The sequence below is a fragment of the Sorex fumeus genome, unplaced genomic scaffold (genome assembly GCF_029834395.1).
Source record: "Sorex fumeus unplaced genomic scaffold, SorFum_2.1 ptg000047l, whole genome shotgun sequence".
Lineage (NCBI taxonomy): Eukaryota > Metazoa > Chordata > Mammalia > Eulipotyphla > Soricidae > Sorex > Sorex fumeus.
In genome coordinates this window covers 41,012,120-41,026,877 of record NW_026606104.1, presented here as the reverse complement: position 1 = coordinate 41,026,877, position 14,758 = coordinate 41,012,120, and the positions used below count along the sequence as shown (strand labels likewise).

At 45.5% G+C, this 14,758-nt stretch overlaps 1 protein-coding gene across 2 annotated transcripts in view; it reads right to left on the bottom strand.

The window, feature by feature from the left end:
* The window catches only part of NIPAL3 (NIPA like domain containing 3), a 53,986-nt gene that overhangs the window by 17,843 nt on the left and 21,385 nt on the right, over positions 1-14,758 (bottom strand). For both annotated transcript variants that reach the window (XM_056122738.1, XM_056122739.1), the window contains exons 6-8: positions 9,292-9,437; positions 5,942-6,038; positions 1,616-1,751 (exon numbers count right to left, since the gene is read on the bottom strand). In XM_056122738.1, the coding sequence (XP_055978713.1) occupies positions 1,616-1,751; positions 5,942-6,038; positions 9,292-9,437 (379 nt within the window). The remainder of the gene's footprint in view (positions 1-1,615; positions 1,752-5,941; positions 6,039-9,291; positions 9,438-14,758) is intronic.

Sequence of the window (14,758 nt, the reverse complement as noted above, 5' to 3'; positions counted from 1 at the left end):
TAGACCTATACACACAGTATGTTTTATCCTGAGAAAGAGAATTTTTTTATATTAGAAAATATTATATTATGTTATAGATAATGTTTAAGTATCTGTATTAATAAAGCTCATAATACAAATCTCTATGGATGTTTAAAAAATACACCTGATTAGACATAGAACATTCAATATAAATGAAATATAAATTTGTTATTGAAACTGTACAAAATTTCTTTGTAACCTAGGAGTAAACAAACCTTTCTGAATTTAACAGAGGGCAACCATAAATGCTATGAGTGAACGCCAGCCTCAGTTCTGTGGGTTATTTTAGTTATTGCACAGATATTTGCACAGTAACATGTTTCCCACTCAGCTGGAACCATTTGCTGGGCTGTCCCCACACCAAGGCTATGAGCGCTGCAAGGACAAAGAGCTCTCCTCCTGTTTGCATAAAGGCCCAACATGGCTTACCATCAGTGACTGGTCTGACCCTCAATGCCTGAACTGACCCTTCAGTGGCTGGGCTGACTCCGCAGTGGTGGGCTTGACCCCCAGTAACTGGGCTGCCCCTCAGTGGCTGGACTAACCCCCAGAGGTGGGGGCTGGGTGGCGGCTCTGAGTAGCGCTGACTAGAAATAGTGGTAGGACTGAGAACATAAAAGACCAACATAATAATGGCTACAATGATCATAAAACAAGCTGATATTTATTAACCATTACTGGGAACTGTGTTAATAGCTTTCTGTAATTTTCCTCATCAGGAAGAGATGAGGAAGGCAGTGAAATGGCAGAGAAAGGTGTGTGCTGGGGAGTAATTCAGCAGCATTCAAATCTCAGCCCTACCACAGTTTCTTCCTCTTATCTCTCTTTGTTGCAGATCCTCATAAGCAAAATAGATATAACATATCTGCCTCCAAGCATATCATGGGGATTAAATAAACTCAAATTCACATCAAACAGTGAGGAACTGACTTTTTCCAGATTCCCAGTTGGAGAACTAACTTTCCCATGGTCTCCTAAAACCACTGCTGATAGTCCAGGTTGAGTCTGGGGCCAGCCCTGTCCAGGGTGAATATTGGGCTGCCCATAAAACTAGCACAGTTCAGGACTGTCCCTACACGGGACTGTCCCCTACCCTTCTAGACTGCCAGCTGGGCTCAGGGTCTCAGACACAGACAAGGCCTAGGCCATCCCTCAGAGCTGCTCCTTTTGACTTTAATTCTTGTGCTCAGAAAAATAGCTACCTTAACTTGGGAAGATTTGAGGTAGATTCTTTGAGAACAATAAGTAGTAACTTTTGTTTTCTACCTAGAAGACAAATAAGTGCCTCATGGGGCAGCACAGCTTCTTCTAAAGCCCACGGAAAGGAAGCCTGCTAGGAAGCAGATGGGATGTGAGGCTGCCTCCGCTCATGCATTTCTCACATCTCGGGAGAGGAAAAAGCTCCATCTACATCAGGATCATCTTTCAAGTGGCACCGAGCCACTCCATGTGACAAATCAGCAAATTCACAGCCCTCCTATATCCACCTGAGATGCCAGACCCTGGCGTAAGGCTGTTTCTCCACAGCTCCGAGAGACATATGCCATCAACACCCACCCAGTGAGGCCCATCTGGTCAAGAATTTGCAACTCACGTGGCCTGATAGATGGCGGTTGCCACCATGCAGACAAACATCACGTAGAAAATGGGGTAGTCCAGCTGCAGGTTCCCCTGGATGGACAAGACCAGCATCCCAGCCACTGCCTTCACTGTCACCACCGTCATGGAGCCTGCAGAAGGGGAGAGAGGGCAAGTGGGAGCCTCAGGGATTTGGAGGGTGTCCATTTATAACCCCAACGAACTTGGCAGAGAAGACAAGGGCACCCGCGCTGCCAACCCAGAGATTTACATGGTGTGAAGCCACCGTTTGTACTGGATCCTATATTTGCAGAACTATTCCTGGCATTCTGGAGACTCTTAGTACTGGAGCAATAACTCAGAGCTTCTCCAGGTAGCTGTCCTGAGCTTTCTCTGCCACTGCATCATAGAAGAGAGGAAAACAAAACCCTAGGTATTTCTAAATGTCCCTTCTAAACAAGGAAGGACAATGGGTTCTCACAGGTTGTTCTGGGAATCACCTGGGCCACACTCCACAGTGCTTAGGGACCACCAGGGCTACACCCAAGTGGTGCAGAGTATAGGGTGAGTGGGCATTCAGTGCCAGGAACCAAATAAGGCCTTATGCAAGCAAGGCATATGCTCTACTTCTTTATGTTATCCTTGGCTCAATTCACTGTATTTTATTTCTTTCTTGTTTTGCTTTGCCACACCTGGCAGTGCTCTGGGGTTACTCCTGGTTCTGTACTCAGGAATCACTCCTGGCGGTACCCAGGACCATATGGAGATGTTGGAGAACAAACACAGGTGTGCTGTGTACAAACTCTATCCACTGTACTATCACTCTGGCTTCATACTGGTATTTTAGAATAAACTTTCTGTAGATCAGCGATCTTCAAATGTTTTGGAATATATACCACTATGCATCTACATAGGCTTTTTATAACATATACATTTGTCTTAAAATTTAGTCATTTAATACTGTGCTTATATGGCATATCACCACATTATTAAACCACAGACAGAAAATCCCATGTATGCAGATAAAAATAAGTTCTAATATTTTACTCCAACACACCCAGTGGGTCATATTATTCACCTCACTAAGGCAACCCCACTACTTTATGCAATGCTGAAGAAACAACTTCCAAATATATACCATTGATCTTTCTGGTAAAATACAAAAAAACCCCATTATTTTAAAAACAACTTCCAAATGTATTACAGATGAAGCCACTAGTTCTAACTGAACTAGTTTTTCCGTATTTTTCTCTGTTTCATCCAATTCTGCTGTTACTGCCTACCATCCATCACACCACGGTCTCTGGGCCACTCACAAGATGGAACAGAATCTTTAGACATAAGCACCAGCCTAGAAAATCACTTTCATGTGGGTTGTATTAGCAAGAAGGAGACACAGAGAATCTCAGAATCTTCTGGTTGGAAATGTTTTTGATACAGAGATCACCTTTGAAAAAAAAGAAAATCACCTAGGAGTGGATTAGTAATTCTTCTTTTGTGTGTGTGAGGAGGAGGGGGCAGGGATCACACTCAGCAGTACTTAGGACTTACTCCTAGCTCTGAGCTCAGGGATCACTCCTGGAAGTTCTTGGGGGACCATAGGGATGCCGAGATCAACCCTGGGTTGACTGCATGCAAGGCAGGCTCCTTACCCGCTGTACTATTGCTCTGTAATTCATGACACAAATGAATAGCTAACACAAACTGTTTGGTTAAAGAAGATGTTTACAAAAAGCCCGAGAGGATAGGATCCCTTTGAATATGCCCCCAAAGGCAAATCTACAGAGTTGGAAGCAGGCAAGTGGTTGGATAAGGACAGGAAAGAGGGAAGAACAGGGAATAAGTATGGATAAGCATGGAACTTCTTTTGGGGGTGCCAAAAGCTCTTAAAATTTGATAATGACGATGGTTGCAGACCTCTGTGATTATATATTTTAAACAGGTCAACTGCATGGCATGTAAATGCCACCTCCATGAAGCTGTTTAAAAACCACTGAAGGGGGTATGGTGCTGCCAGCAGGTCAATCTGTACCTGTGAGGCGAGTGCATCAGCAGCCTGATGGCACTGTCAAACTTTCAGATACCCCAAAATTGCTGCTGTGTCTTTGGCCAGACCCCAAAAACTTGGGGCAAAGTTTACCAAGAAAGTAAACGGCCAAAAGTTAGGTATGTGGGAGACACACCCACAAACCACCTCCGGCTCAGCTATATAATTGGAGGCATGGTCTCTCTGGTTCCTGATCAAGCTGCTTAACGGCCATGATCCCAGAGACTCAGAAACAAATCTTGGAACCCAAAGGCTTTTGGCAGAAATGTCCTATTCCTGCAGTAGGTTTCTGGCGCTGGGCCACTCCAGGTGGGAATAGGTTTCGTGCCTTGGCCTGTTCCCTCTGGTGGCCCAGTGACTGCCATCCTCCAGAGGCCACTGGACAGTCAGGTTTGGGCCTGCAGTGATGAGACATATGGGGCCTCACCAGATGGGGGTGGAACTGGCCCTTTTCTCCCCATTCCAACGAGAACCCGAGTCGCCACCTACAAACGGCCTCTCTGGCTCCTGATCAAGCTGCTTAATGGCCATGATCCCACAGACCCAGAAACAAATCTTGAAACTCAGCGGTTTTTGGCAGAAATGCACTGGACCGCATATAAGGTGGCTGCCACTTCAGAGCTTATAGGAAAGCCAGGTATGAGCAGGCGGTGACGGGGCAACTGCAGTCTCATGGGAAGGGGGACAGTACCAGCTCGTCCTTCATGCCCTACCGAGGTCACGAGTTGCCCCCCACGAGCGGCTCTCCGGCACAGCTATGGCTCCAGAGGCAAAAGGACTTAATCCAGAGCCAAGCAGCCTGCGGCAGAAAAGTGAATAGACCATGCGTTAAACTATGGCACCATGCCTCCCTGGGAGAGAAAGGGTGTTGCTCCCTTCCACCTTTCCCCGCCCTGGCAACAAGGTGGCCGCTGGCTCAGAGCTTATTGGAAAGCCAGGTATGAGCTGGCGGTGACAGGGCAACTGCAGTCTCATGGGATGGGGGATGGTACCGGCTTGTCCTTCACGCCCTACTGAGGTCACGAGTTGCCCCTCATGAGCGGCTCTCCAGCACAGCCATAACGCCAGTTGCACAGAAACCAATCTCGTAATTATCTGGCTCTTTGCAGAAATCCAAAATCGCGGCCGCGTGACATTATATGATTCTCATAACCAGCTATAAAAAACAAAGTATTTCACAATGCCTTTTCAGCAATTCTGATTGTTGTGGGGGGGGGGAATTCTAAACAATAATGGTGCATCTTTTGTCGAAATAATGAATGTAATCAATGTAGAGAAGAGTTAAGTAGAAATCATCTGCCTCACAGGAATTGGGAGGAATCGGAGGGGGGTATATTGGGGTTCTTGGTGTTTAAAAATGAGTACTGGTGAAAGGAAAGGTGTTTGATCATTGTATAACCGAGACTTAAACCTGAAAGCTTAGTAACTTTTCCCACAGTGATTCAAGAAATACATATGAGAAGAAAAAAATAAATAAAATTATGAAAAAAAAATAAAAACCACTGAAACACAGAAGCCTGGTCTCTGGGGCACATGCCTGTGTAGTGTGGGCCCCACTGCTGGAGGAGGGCAGGAGAGAGGGCACTTGTGGTCCTCTCAGTACCCCTTTCCTTCATCCTCTCATGTCCCAGTTAGAGGACAATGTAACTTAAATAGGGCAAGTCACCAACCATGGCTGCGGAGTCATTACGAGGCAGTGATAAAGTTTCACATACCTCCTCCTCCAGGAAGCACAGGCATTTCTTATAGCTCTAGTTACTATAGCAAACTCTATGTGGGCTTGAGCCTTGCCTCTGTCTGAGAAGGTGCCATCCCGCAGCTCCCATCCCTCTAAAGGAGAATGAGAGAGCACAAAACCCATTCTGATCTTTAACTTTAGACAGGTTTTCCATGGACCTTAAGACCTTGATTACTGGCACCTGCCCCATCTCTGGCTTTGTGAGATGAGCACTACAGCTGCCCTCCCACCAAATTCATTGCCTTGCTCACTGCAGACGGCACTTCCCCAAGTTACACAATCTATGTATCTACTGTTCACTGCTCTTTCCTCCCTTGAGAGGAGGGCACGTTGAAGGCAGGAGTTGCCCTATCTTATTCGCCGCTGTGGCCATTTTACAGAACTATCCCTGGTACTTTGGATAGTTCTTTGTATTAGAGCAAGAACTCAGCTGGACCTCCTGGAAGCTGGAAGATGCCTTTACCCAACAGGGATCACTCAGTGCCACTTGGGGGCGGCAAAACTCCATCACCCAGACACACACCTGCCCTGCATCCTCTCCGCCTCCTCCAACTTACCTAGTAATGCCACCAAGAGGAGAATCACGACAATATTGTTGACGTTCTTCTCCTTGTAGAAGTACAACAGCAAGCAGAAGAGGACAATCTCCACGAGCTACAGAGAGCAACAAGTCAGAGGGGTCAGTGGGAAAACCCCAGAGAAAGACAAGACCAGGAGAGCCGGCTGGCTGGGATGAGTTTTGTGCTGGTTATTTATCTCATCACTCACATACCCTCGGGGTTGAAAGGGAATTGAAACATTCATACATACTTCCCCAAATTCCAATAGGGGGCTTGTGGAAAAGGAAGAATACTGAGGGGATCTCTCTAGGCCCTGGATAACCTCAGGAAGTTCACTAATTCACCCTAAAGTGTGGAACCACTTGCTCACAAAGGAGAACTCTTAGACTCTTTGGGTAAGAAGGTGGCATATAGGTTCCTTTCCCTAAGGAAACCTCTAGTGTATGACTGAGTAGTGTAGGAAGAAGAGAACATTTGAAGTCACAGGGGCTTACCTGTGAACTTGGACCTACTTTTAAACCATCTGTATGACTTTGGGCTAATTATCGAACTTTTCTAAAACCTCAGTGCCCTCTCCTAAGTGAAATAGGGATAATAATTCTTATTCCCCAGGATACTAACCAGAGCTTACTCTTTTTTAAAAAAAAATTGTGTGATTTTCAGGCTTGGGGGGGGGGGGCGGGGGCATTCTCTGTAGTATTCCTGGCGCTGTCCTCAAGTGTGATCCCTGGCAGTGTTTGGGGAGTCCATACATGGTGCTGTGAATTGAACTGGCAACAGCCACATACAAGGTAAGCACCTTAACTACTGAACCATTTCACTGGTCCCATAGCTTATTTGTAATAAATAATATCAACAAAAATATGCCAGGCACTATTCTAAGCATTTTCTCTGTAGTCAAATTGGTACACAAGGTCTATGGAATAGGTACCATTAGAACCTCATGCTAGTAAATCACAGAGCTAGGACTGGAACCTTCATAGTCTGGCTCCAAGGTCCATGCACTATACCATTAGGCTTCACTGCCTGAAGGCAGGAGACCCAGAGTCCAGCATTTAGCTGGCAACCAATCCACAGAATCTTATGATTGGACAACAGAGATCTGAGTTTGAGATCGCCCCCTTTGCATCAATATCTTGGCATTGCTCCTTTGTAGGCCAGGAATTTGGCAATATTTTCCTAAGAAGTGAAACCAGCCTCAGCATACAGTTAAATGAAGCCAGAGAATTGAGAATTTTGATAGTGCTTTAACTCTATTTCCATATCCCAACCTCCTGCTAAAGTGTATTTATTATAAAAACTAATATAGAAATGTTAGTGGGCATATTGAAAAGAAACATTTAAAAATTCTTACAATTAGAGATTTGAAAAAACACAGCTGTTTTCACTTTCCTGTTTCTTCCTGTCTTGGTTAGTGAATACTTATTTTATCTACTTGTCATCTTATCAATGCATAATTCCGTACCAGGCCATTTTTAGTTACTATAAACAATCTTCATGGCTTGTGAAGTTGTCATAATTATCTTCAATTGCTCCAGAATACTTCATCAAGCAGATGAAGAGTCATTTGTCAACATTCCCAACCATCATGCATGTAACTTTTCAGCCATTCTTCATGATGCTCAGATAAATGTGGAAGAGCCCTGGGTGCTCTAAAACAAAACCTCTAAATGGATGTTGGTGCCTCTTGCTGAATTCTGCAAGCAAGTCTTGTTAATATTTTATACCCACAGGGTGTGGCACATAGCAGACAATCACTATTTATTGATTTTGATTTGGCCATGTTGTACTAGTTTGCTGCATTGCTTCATGGTGACCACAAGAAAGACAAACTGCATCAGTCTTAAGCATGTGTCAGTGGCGTGTGTTTTCCAGATCACTCTGTGTCCCTCCCAACCACCAGCCCAGTTCCACTGACTTCTTCTTCTTCTGCTTCTTTTTTCTTTTTTTGCTTTTTTGGGTCACACCCAGCGATGCACAGGGGTTACTCCTGGCTCTGCACTCAGGAGTTAACTCCAGGCGGTGCTCAGGGGACCATATGGGATGCTGGGAATCGAACCCGGGTTGGCCGCGTGCAAGGCAAATGCCCTACCCGCTGTGCTATCTCTCCAGCCCCAGTTCCACTGACTTCTACCAGGTCTCAGAGGAGGTGCAGCTTCTGGTAGCTGACTTTACCAAAGCTAATAGCATATAACATATTGGAGCTCAGGATGCCTTAGGTGCAGAGTCTGTGTTCTGGAGTAAGGCTTTTCCAGAAGAGGGAAGCCCTGCAGACATCTTCCTCCATCCTTCTGGGAAGCCTGAGGCTAGGGAGCTGACACAGCCTTGATCTTGGGGAAATCTACTGTCTATCTAGCAGGAAATAAAAAGGTAATGGACATCCTAAGGCCTCTAGAGCAGTCCCAGTAGGATGGAAACAGTGAACATCTTTGTCACCATGGGGCAGGAAGGTGGCACTAGAATCGGGCAGGTTTGGCTTCCAGTCCAGCTCTACTCAGATGGGACCTTGGGCAAACAGCTACCTCTCTGAGTCCAGGTTTCACCCATAAAATGGGGAGGGGGAAAAAAACCACAGTCAGGATTGCTGAGAGAGTCTGAGGTGACATGCAAAATGTTCAGCATGGTGCTGTATGCGGACAGAATGACACCAGCTGACACCAGTGCTTTATCAACGCCTTAGACTTTCTCCTCAGTTTATTTAACTTAAGGGGGGGATGCAATTGGTGCAGGTGACTGCAGGATGGCTGTAGAGCAGGAGATCAAGTTTCTAGTGTTTCTTGTGTTTTTGCCAGCTTCCATTAGCTGTATATGATACTGGGCAAAAAAACAATAAGCTATAATTGTTTGAAGATATAACTTAGCTTTTTGCTTTTTTGGGCCACACCTGGCAGTGCTCAGGCTCTGGCTCTGTACTCAGGATCATTCCTGGGAAGCTCAGGGGACCATATAGGGTGCCAGGGATCAAACCCGGGTCAACTGTGTGCAGGGCAAGTGCCAACCTGCTGTATTATCTCTCCAGCCCACATATAACCTTTTACTTACCATAAAGTTTTAAATGCTCTCTGGAGAAATTTGGTATGTCACATAAAGACAAAGGTGAAATGAAAACAGTCATAATTTCATATTGTCTATGAGCTTTAGATATTATTCAGGATGAAAGGAGAGAAAAAGCTTTTCCCCATGATCTATGTACTGTTGACAAGCATGGTTTTGGAGGTTTATAAAATATATCATGATTCCTCTATTGGTCGGTATCCAGGTTTCTGATTTCTAAGACCCAAAACTCTCTCCCAGCCAACCCCCAGCTGCCTGCCCCATCAAGGTGGAAGGACTAGAGGCTTTCTTACCATATACAAGAGAAAAGGCCAGCTCACAAGATGCCTAGTGATGTTCTCTCCTGTCATCTTCTCATGACTGTTGGGTGCAAATGTCACCAGCAAGTAGGTGCCTATGATAGCCAAACCGCAGCCAACAAAGCACGTGATGTATCGCCCTAGAGAGAAAGAGAGGCTGTCATAGGGTTCTTGACAGAGCGGGCCCAGGCCAGCAGCAAACCATGACTTGTTACTACTTGCATTTTTTCATAAAGCTAATTTGGGGGTATGGGGAGGGGGTGGTGTTGTCTGTGGTGCCAGTTGTTGAACCCAGGACCTTACATAGGCAAGTAAGTGCTTCACCACTGAGCTATGTCTCTGATCTCTAGCATTAAGATTTTAAATGAAGCACAACATATGTACAGAAAAGTATATGCAGTGAATGCTTCGAAAGTGAGCATATCTTGACCTTATTCTATAATTATTGACACTTCATAGAGCTGGCTGTGAATCCACAGTATATGTTTAAAACTTTTTCAGACTCAACAGTTGAAAGAGTTACACAGGAAGCAGCCAGTTCCACAACTTAGATTCTAAATATACCTGATATTTTCTTTATTATATGCAGCTTACCTGTTCATTCTATCCATCTTAATTTTGATACATCTCAGAGTAAGTTGCTGACCCCCCCTCTCTCTTTATGCCTCCTTGCTTTCATGTCCTCCCATCCTTATTGACCACTATCTATACTGACCTTGGAGATACTGAACACCAAGTTTATTCTTATCTCAGAGAATTTGTACTTGCTTTTTCCTCTATATTCTGTCCACTGACCCTGGCATGGCAATCTCCTCAGTATCATTTATATCTGGGATTAAAATCACCTTTTCAGAGAGACTAATTATACCAGTCTAGATAAAATTTCTCCATCTCCTCATTCTTTTTTTATTTTTGTAAAAATTTTTTTATTAGTGAATGTCTGTGGGTTACAGTTACAGACTTACAAACTTTTGTGCTTGCATTTCAGTCATACAATGGTCGAGTACCCATCCCTCCACCAGTGCCCATTTTCCACCACAATGGTCCAGGCATCCGTTCCCCGCCCCCCACATCCCTTCCACCCCACCCCGCCTCTTTGACAGGGAATTCCCGTTTTTCTCTCTCTTCTTTTGGGTATTGTGGTTTGCAGTAGAGGTATTAAGTAGCCATCATAATATGCTTGGTCTATAGTCTACTTTCAGTCCACATCTCCCATCCTGAGAGGGCCCTCCTAGCACCCTTTACTTGGTGGTCCCTTCTCTATCTGAGCTGCCTTTTCCCCCAGCATGTGAGGCCGGCTCTAAGCTGTGGAGTAATCCTCCTGGTACTTATCCCTACTGTTCATGGGTGTTAGTCTCCCATTTTGTTACTTTATATTCCACAAATGTATCTCCTCATTTTTTACCAAGAATTATTCTATTCTCTGAAGCACTCACAACAATCTAAAATTATTATTATTTTGTTGTTTACTTATTTACTGCATGCACTCTCCTTGCAACACACACTCACGCATTATATTGTAATCTCCACAGGAACTCAAATGCTGCCTTCATACTTACTACTAACTCCCTGGTACTCATAGGAGCATTTTGGGGTAGCACTTTCTCCTCACTTCTCGGGTTTCCATGAGACCACCATTGGACTGATATTTTACCTCTTGCCCTCCACATTGCTCAAATGAGTGGAACTCATCTAGCAGAATTTTAAACACTGAGGAAGGTGGCACCAGAATCGGGCAGGTTTGGCTTCCAGTCCAGCTCTCTTTTCCCTTTTTTTTTCTCTGCCCCAGATTATACTGAGGTGTTAATTTCAGGCAAGAGTTCAATTCTGTAAACCCAAATGTTTCTTTGGGAGACTGGCCCAAGGATTAGTAGGGAGTCAAAGCATTTCTGGGAAAGAGTGTAATCAAGTTCATTTGGTTGTAAACATAACTGAGCTGTAGACTCGTATCTAATTTCGATTAGGAATCAAGCATGCATTCTGATTTCCTGAGTGTGACTCTCACATTCATTTCACATTATTATTTTATTATTATTACTTTTATTTTTTGTTTTTTTAGGTCATAGCCAGTGATGCTCAGGGGTTACTCCTGGCTTTGCACTCAGGAATCACTCCTGGCGATACTCAGGAGACCATATGGGATGCTGGGAATTGAACCCAGGTCGACCTCGTGCAAGGCAAATGCCCTACCTGTTTGCATTGCTGTTCTATTGTTCCAGCCCTTCACATTATTTTTGATGCAGAGAAAGAGCAGAACTTTTTACTGGGCCTTCCCAAATCCCAATAATAGATGCTCAATAGTCACTTAAACTTAGTCACTTAACTTCCCGTTAGTCGTCGATTTGCTTGAGCGGGCGCCAGTAACGTCTCCATTTGTCCCTGTCGCGTGCTAGTGTAGCCCAATGGCATCTGTTCGCTCCGGGAACATGAAGGGCCTCAAACCGATCGTTCATGATCTTGACGAAGAAGTCTGACCATCTGGTAGGTGGGCGGCCACGCGGTCTCTTGACATCCCGTGGAATCCAATCAGTAACAGCTCTAGTCCAACGGTCGTCTTTAAATCTCATTACGTGACCAGCCCATCTGATTTTCGACACCTTGGCAAATGAGACAGCTTCCCTGATCCTTGATCGTCGACGGATGTCAGAACTCCGGATTCGTTCTCTCATTTGAGTGAAACGTGATATTCCAAGCATAGCTCTTTCTATTCTTCTTTGGGAGACCTGAATAGCGTTCTCATCTTGTTTGCATAGGGCCCAGGTCTCTGAGGCATATGTTAATGCAGGAAGAACAGTGGAATCAAAGAGATGTGCCCGGAGCCGGAGGTTCTTCGTCCTCTTAGCTATTTCTTCGACGTTCTTGAAGGCGTTCCAAGCCGCTCTCTTCCTCCTGCGCAGCTCGGGTGCCAGGTCATTTGTCATGTTGACCTCTCGACCTAGGTACACATAGCTGTTGCATTCGGAGATGGTGGTTCCATTGAGAGCGAATGGGGCGTCAGGAACAAGGCTGTTTCTCATAAACATTGTCTTCGTAAGATTCAGCTGTAGTCCTACCTTTCCACACTCACGGTCAAAGTCGGCCAGCATTTGTGCCGCTTGGCTGATGTTTGGTGTTATTAAAACAATGTCATCAGCAAAGCGGAGGTGGTGTAGTTGCCGACCATCTATCTTCACTCCCATTCCTTCCCATTCCAGTCGTCGCATGATGTTCTCGAGGGTGGCACTGAAGAGTTTCGGTGAAATGGTATCACCCTGCCGCACCCCTCTCTTGACATCAACGATCACTTCTTTGTAGAATGGTGAGATCCTGGTAGTGAATCCGCAATATAGCTCACGGAGGATCCTGACGTATTGGGCTTGAATGCCCTGATTGGCTAGGGCTTCAATGACCGCTTCCGTCTCAACAGAATCAAAGGCCTTCTTTAAATCAACGAACGTTAAACAGAGCGGCATCTTGAACTCCCAAGAAACCTCAATGAGCTTGGTTATCGTGTGGATATGGTCGATGGTGCTGAATCCTTTGCGGAACCCTGCTTGCTCGCATGGTTGTCCTTCATCTAGTGTTCTGCCAATCCTATTTAGGATGACTCGAGTGAACAACTTGTAGATGACAGACAATAGGCAGATCGGGCGATAGTTGCCAATGTCATGGATGTCTCCCTTCTTGAACAGTAGTACGGTCCTGCTGGTTTTCCATTGGGACGGAACCTTGCATTCAGACAGGTAGTGAGTGAAGAGCCGAGCCAGTGTATTGATGAGTACTGACGGCAGGTTCTTCAGGTGTTCAGGTCTGACCTTGTCTGGGCCGGGTGCTGTTTGTTTCTTTACCGACAAAATGGCATGTCGGATTTCGGAAGGGAGAACGTTGGGAACGACATACCCATCCTGTGGAATTTGGTATGTCGGCAAGTGGACATGGCTATCGAAGAGATTTGAGTAGAAGTCATGGATAATCTTCTCCATTGCCGTTCTGGAGGATGTGATGGATTCATCAGGACGTCGGAGGGCAGTCATCTTGGTCTTATAGTTGGCGAAGGACAGGCGGGCCTTACGAATACTTTTCCTGGCTTCTGCCGCATCTACCAGTACTTCTGCTCTTCTCTCTTTGAGGTCTTCCTTGATCGCATCTCTGCACTGCTTTGCGAGCTCGGACGTTAGCTTGCGGTTGCCTGAGGCATGCGCCAAACCACGCTGGCGAATTAGCTCAAGAGTTTTCGAAGATAGGCGACTTTTTGTGGCTATCTCTCTCTTGGCGTTCCTCGCACATTCATGGAGGTGCTGAACCAGTCGATCGTATTCCTCGTCAATGTTGTCAAAAATGGCATCTTCCCATGTTGCCGCAATAGTACCAAAGAGTTCCCAGTTGGTGGTCATTCTGGGAGTTCTCTTTTTGAACTTTGCAGCCCTTTCTCCCCACTCTGTGAAGTAGAATTTTGCACGAAGGAGACGGTGGTCCGATCCCGTTCGAAATTTTGGGACAACAGCGACATCAGTCAGGCAAAACCGTCGATTGAATATGATGTGGTCTATTTCGTTGTGGAATCGTCCACTGGGAGACTCCCATGTCCATCGTTTAGATTCTGCCTTCTGGAACTGTGAGTTACCATGAATGGTCTTGGTCGACATGACGAGCTCAGAAAGTCTCTCACCCTGTTCGTTCCATTCTAGGCCATGGGTCCCGATGTGAAGTTCTTCAGCTGATCTTCTAGGTCCTATCTTGGCATTAAAATCACCCACAATGATCTTGCAGAAGGTGTGGTCTTCTTTATAGAACTTCTCTAGCTCCATGTAGAACTTCTCGATTTCTCTTTCATCATAATGAGATGTTGGTGCATAGACAACGAAGATAGAAACTGCAGGCAGTGAGCCACATCTATTCAAATGTAAACGTCCGATTCGGGTTGTTAGGCATTCGAATGAATCAATGCTCTTGGCCAAGTTTGTGTTGACAAGGACACCGACGCCTCCAACACCTCTTTTATCGCATGTTCTGAGGAACAATTCTTCTCCAGTGTCGAAAACAGCATGGTGAGATTCGTGCCTTCTTGTCTCGGTCAGACCAATGATGTCGTACTTGATCATTCGCGCTTGTACCATCAGGTCCTCGATGGATGCATCTGATGCTAGCGTACGTGCATTGAAAGTACAGACGATCATTTTTGTCTTCCTTCGTTGTGGCAGCCTAGGTCGGCCTTGAGATTTTGTCGGCCTCTCCTTTCTCATCCTTCTCAGTGCTGCCATGTCGGTGAAGCCTTCAGGGTCAGGTGAATGAGACCAGTTGTAGTTACTGGTTTTGGCATATCGAATACACAGCGGATAGCTTGCCAGGCTCTTCCGTACGGGTGGAATACTCTCGGTAGCTTGCCAGTCTTTCCGAGAGGGATAGAGGCTTTTGGGGTGACCTCTAATCACCCTTGTAGGTGTTACCATATTTGAACCCTATCAAATATGGTACAACAATT